Consider the following 4711-nt stretch of genomic DNA (forward strand, 5'->3'; position numbering starts at 1 on the left):
ATTTGGACCATACTAATGCCAACTCAATGCCTCTACTAATGCTTACTCTGTTTATTTCCATATGGTAACAGAGGAAAACCCTTTAAAAAGTCATCGTCATTTTAATTTTGATTTCATAAATCAACAGCAAACATGAAAATAAGCAGCTTTGTAATAATTCTAATCAGATAAATCTTCTTTCTCCACCAAGACTGGAATTCTGGAATTCTATATTCTCAATTTCTGGGTAAACTCTGTATTTAGTGAAGACAGATTGTTACATTACTGAGAGGAGATGACAGTTGGTGCTGATAATATTCTATGTAGTGGAGAGGAGGGGCTAAATGCAAAACTCCTCCTCCCCCTCCCTTCTGCATAGAATATTATCAGCACCAACTGTCATCTCCCCTCAGTAATGTAACAATCTGTCTTCACTAAATACAGAGTTTACCCAGGTACATAGAATTTTGAAAATAAAAAATCAGTCCTGGCGGAGAAAGAAGCCAATTTGGCTGATAAAATGTATTACAAAGTTAAATATTTTCATGTGTATTATTGTTTTATGAACTAAATATTAAAATGACGAATATTTATTAAGACCTCTCCATAGCCCATCCATGGAGCAGGCAGTGCATTGTTCTGATAGATAGATCTGCTCCTCTATATGGTCCTGGTCACTAACAGACTGAGCGATCACTCAGTTTTCTCATGCGCCTTGTGGACTATAAAATCCAGATCCTTCCACCCCTGCAGACACCTTCTAAGTATTCTCCATTTGTGTTTTTCAGGTGGTCTTGGCATCTGTCCCCGGCAGTAACATCAACGTGGCTGTCAAAATGATCACCAAAAGGGACAACGAGGACACCATCTTGAGAGAGCGGCAGATACTCCTGGCGGCCAGACACTGCCCATTCCTGTGCCACCTCTATGCCGCACACCAGTCTCAGCACAGGGCATATTTCATCATGGAGTACCTGTCCGGTGGCAGCGTGGAGGATTTGATCAGGATGTGCAGCTGCCTGAACATCGGCAATGTGAGGTGAGAAAGCAGAGAATGTACCTAAAAGAGAACTAAGAGAAAGGGAAAAAACCTGAGGTCGGGGTGCAGCTAGGGGAGCACTGGCAGGGCATATATTTAGGGTGCTGGAAGCAGGAGGTGGGGTGCCATGGTATTTGGGGATTGCCAGAGAAGGATTTCATGATATTGATTCTGCACTCTGTTCTCTCCATCAGATTCCACACAGCAGAGATGGTAAGTGGCCTCCAGTTCCTCCACAGACACAACATCGTCCACCGGTAAGCAGAACTTTCCTCCTTCTCTCTGTCCCCTATACAAGCTGTAGATATGGCCCCCTGCTTCCCTGGTGTCCTGCCGCCTATTCTGCCGTATTTTGTAGTGACCCATTTTCCATCTCTTGTATCACTGGACAGATTTCTTATTTTGTTTTCTTCTTTCATTGCAGTGACATAAAGCCGGATAACATCATGTTGGATGCAGATGGCCACATCCGTATCATCGACCTTGGGCTTGCCCAAGATGGCGTCTCCTCCTCCAAAAACATCTCTGGAGTGACGGGCACTTTCCATTACATGGCCCCTGAGGTGCATCGTAGAAAACGGTATGGCGCAGCAGTGGACTGGTGGAGCCTGGGGATTGTGGTGTCCAGGATGGCAGCAGGGCGATATCCATTTTACAACGGCCCCGTCAAGCAAATGGCTTTCAAATCCATCAAATTTCCATCTTGGCTTGATGCTGACGTGAAACATCTCATCAAGAAGCAGCTGCGCAAAGACCCTCAGACACGCCTGGGTGTGAGCGGGAACATCAGAGAGCATCCATTCTTTACCACCATCAGCTGGGAGGATCTGGAGGAAAGGAGAGTAGAGCCACCATTTACACCATTCAGGCCAGTTCTGGAGAACCACCATCTGCAGTGGCCGGAGCACACAGTCCTTCACCCTGTGGCCGGATTTACGTACGTGTCACCAAGCTGGACCCGGTAAGTATCTCCTCCTCTGAGGATAACACTCATCAGGTGCTGTTCTCTCATCATCATCGATCTTACCTTTTTTCACTTTTTCTGACAGTGACTTTATGTTTCTATTTTTCTTAGGTGGATGAAAAGATCTGGACTGTGAAAGAATTCACGACCATCTGGTGAGTGACCGATGTACACACAGGACACCTATTATGTCAGTACATTGTATCTGATGTTATATAGCAGAATAGTACATTATAAAGACCATTCCCCTAATATAACATAAGATCCGGTAGATAGATTTCCTGTCTTCCTCTTATGTCTTGCAGGATGAGCCCGTGCCAACTGCCCAGAACTTCATGCCTCCTGACCCGTGCCTCACGTCTCTGCTGCTTTACGTCACCTCGGCTGCCCTTCAACATCATCTCTCTCTATACCATCTTCATGCCGGACCACTGCCATTGCTGCCCCAGACCCTTGACCTCCTGGGCTGGCATCTAACATCCCTCCAGCCCGAAGATCTTCTACCCCAGGAGCGGCCTGTGCTAAGTTTCCATCTGGTGAGTTCAGGAACAATAGTCGCACCTTTCAGTCCTGGGGCCGCTGAGCAGCAGCATGTAAGGAGCGGCCATTATCCCTGAACTCACCTTAGCACAGGCCTGGTAAGTATCGCACCCATCACACATCACCCACACTACATGGTCAGTGCAGGTCCCCACACTACATCATCAGTACAGGCACACACATAGCACACAGTACATATCAGCACATAGATGTAGGACATAGATCGGCTTCTGATCCTAATATTTAATCTGATCGCCATATTTGGGGTCAGGAAGGAATTTTTCCCCCTAATATGAGGACAATTGGCCCATTCCTCATAGGGGGTTTTCGCCTTCCTCTGGATCTACACGGCCTTAAATAGGTTTAGTATAATAGATTAATAAGTAGAATCACACACTAATAGCACAAAAAAAGTTATAATAAAACAAAATGTTCTTACTTTAAAAGAAAAACTAGTTCCTATAAATAATAATTAGTCCAAGTAAAGAAACATATACATGTATATTATTTTACATGACAGGTATATTACACAGGTTAGGTACATTACACAGGTTAGGTATCAGCCTTTGATCTTGGGATTCATTCTGATCGCCATATTTGGGGTCAGGAAGGAATTTTTCCCCCTGATATGAGGATAATTGGCCGATTCCTGACAGGGGGTTTTCGGCTTCCTCTGGATCAACACGGCCGATACATACATTTAGTGTCATAGGTTAATAAGTAAGTGCACACTTTTAGAGCATAAAAAAGATACAAAATAAAATATTATTAGTTGAAAAAATGTTTCCTAACCAAATATAGACATAAATTAGTCCAAACACGCTACCAGATTAGTAGGAAAAAAATAATACAACACATTTTTTTACTTTAATCTTATCGGTTCATTATCAGCCCTTGATCCTGGGATTTATTCTTTATTTGGGGTCAGGAAGGAATTTCCCCCCCTGATATGAGGATAATTGGCCGATTCCTCACAGGGGGTTTTCGCCTTCCTCTGGACCAACACGGCCCATAGATAGATTTAGTCTGATAGATGAATAATTTACACATATACATGATATATAATATATAATAACCTCATCTATAAATAAAATCTTCTTTTTACCCCCATACCTTTGTGTTGTCTTTACTCCATTGCTTGGCCATGTAGTCATTATTATACTGCTCCCTATGTCTGGTGGGCGCATACAGCAGTGTCCCCCACACTCCAGGCCTCACGGCCCCAACACATCATGGTGTCAGGATTTCCTTTGTATTTCTCAGGGGAGAGAACCTGCGGCAGCTTCTGAGGCCTCGATAATAATTCCATCCTCAGTGCAGAACGAAGGAAATCCTGACACCATGATGTGTTGGGGCCGTGAGGACTGGAGTTTGGGGATCAATGTCACACATGAGATAAAGCTGGATGAGCCCCGGTATCGTTATATCCAATGGGGATAAATCAGGTAATTGCTCTGATTCCTGGGAGTGTCAGGTCCAGAGCATGAGACTCTGGGGCCTTTCTCCATTTCCGCTAATAAATGAGAACACTGAGCCGCTCCATCCTCTATTACCTCAGAACTTCCTAACAGGACAGAGAAGAATGGGTTTCCTATACCAGACCCCCATATCATAGACAGCCAGTCTGATTAGATCCTCCAGAAAAGATTAATGAAGAAGAAGAATCCCCTGCAGAGAGGCGTCCACAGCAAGAGATGTGATAGTAACAGCTTTTGTGTCATTTCCTAGTGATCTGTATCTGGAAATAAAGGATGACAATCAAAATGGCCGCCATTATCGCTCCTACAGGGGAGCTTTCATACACCCTGAACAGTACATGGTGTAATGACACATCCCCTCACATTACCACTGTTACAGAGGTGCCATAAAGCTCTCATAGATCCATGGTCAGCATTAGGGGTAGGCAGACTTGGCATCTGCCTAGTACCCTCACTTCTCCAGGGGCCCCCAGCCAGTGGTATACTGTTAATAGCGGCATACCACGCAGCCACTAATACAGACACACCATGAGGCCACTATGGGATCGGTGGGTCAGGGGATGCCGATACAGTTGAAAGCAATGATAGAGGAGAGAGCGTCATCTGAAGCTCCCGCTCCCATCATTCCCCTCTATTTCTGACGCAGTGGGTACGCGATGACATCAATTAATCGCGCACCATGCTATGCCGGGCAGTGGAGCTGCTGAGACG

At 44.9% G+C, this 4711-nt stretch overlaps 1 protein-coding gene across 1 annotated transcript; it reads left to right on the top strand.

Annotated features, from left to right (window-relative positions):
• The first annotated feature begins 1729 nt into the window (after window positions 1-1729).
• LOC143803723 (uncharacterized) lies at window positions 1730-2744 on the top strand. Its single transcript, XM_077281500.1, has 4 exons — window positions 1730-1737; window positions 1811-1979; window positions 2094-2137; window positions 2288-2744. Exons 1-4 carry the CDS (start codon window positions 1730-1732, stop codon window positions 2457-2459), a joined length of 393 nt encoding a protein of 130 aa, XP_077137615.1. The 3' UTR covers window positions 2460-2744.
• Window positions 2745-4711: the final 1967 nt, after the last annotated feature.

This window comes from Ranitomeya variabilis, chromosome 2 (genome assembly GCF_051348905.1).
Source record: "Ranitomeya variabilis isolate aRanVar5 chromosome 2, aRanVar5.hap1, whole genome shotgun sequence".
Taxonomy (NCBI): domain Eukaryota; kingdom Metazoa; phylum Chordata; class Amphibia; order Anura; family Dendrobatidae; genus Ranitomeya; species Ranitomeya variabilis.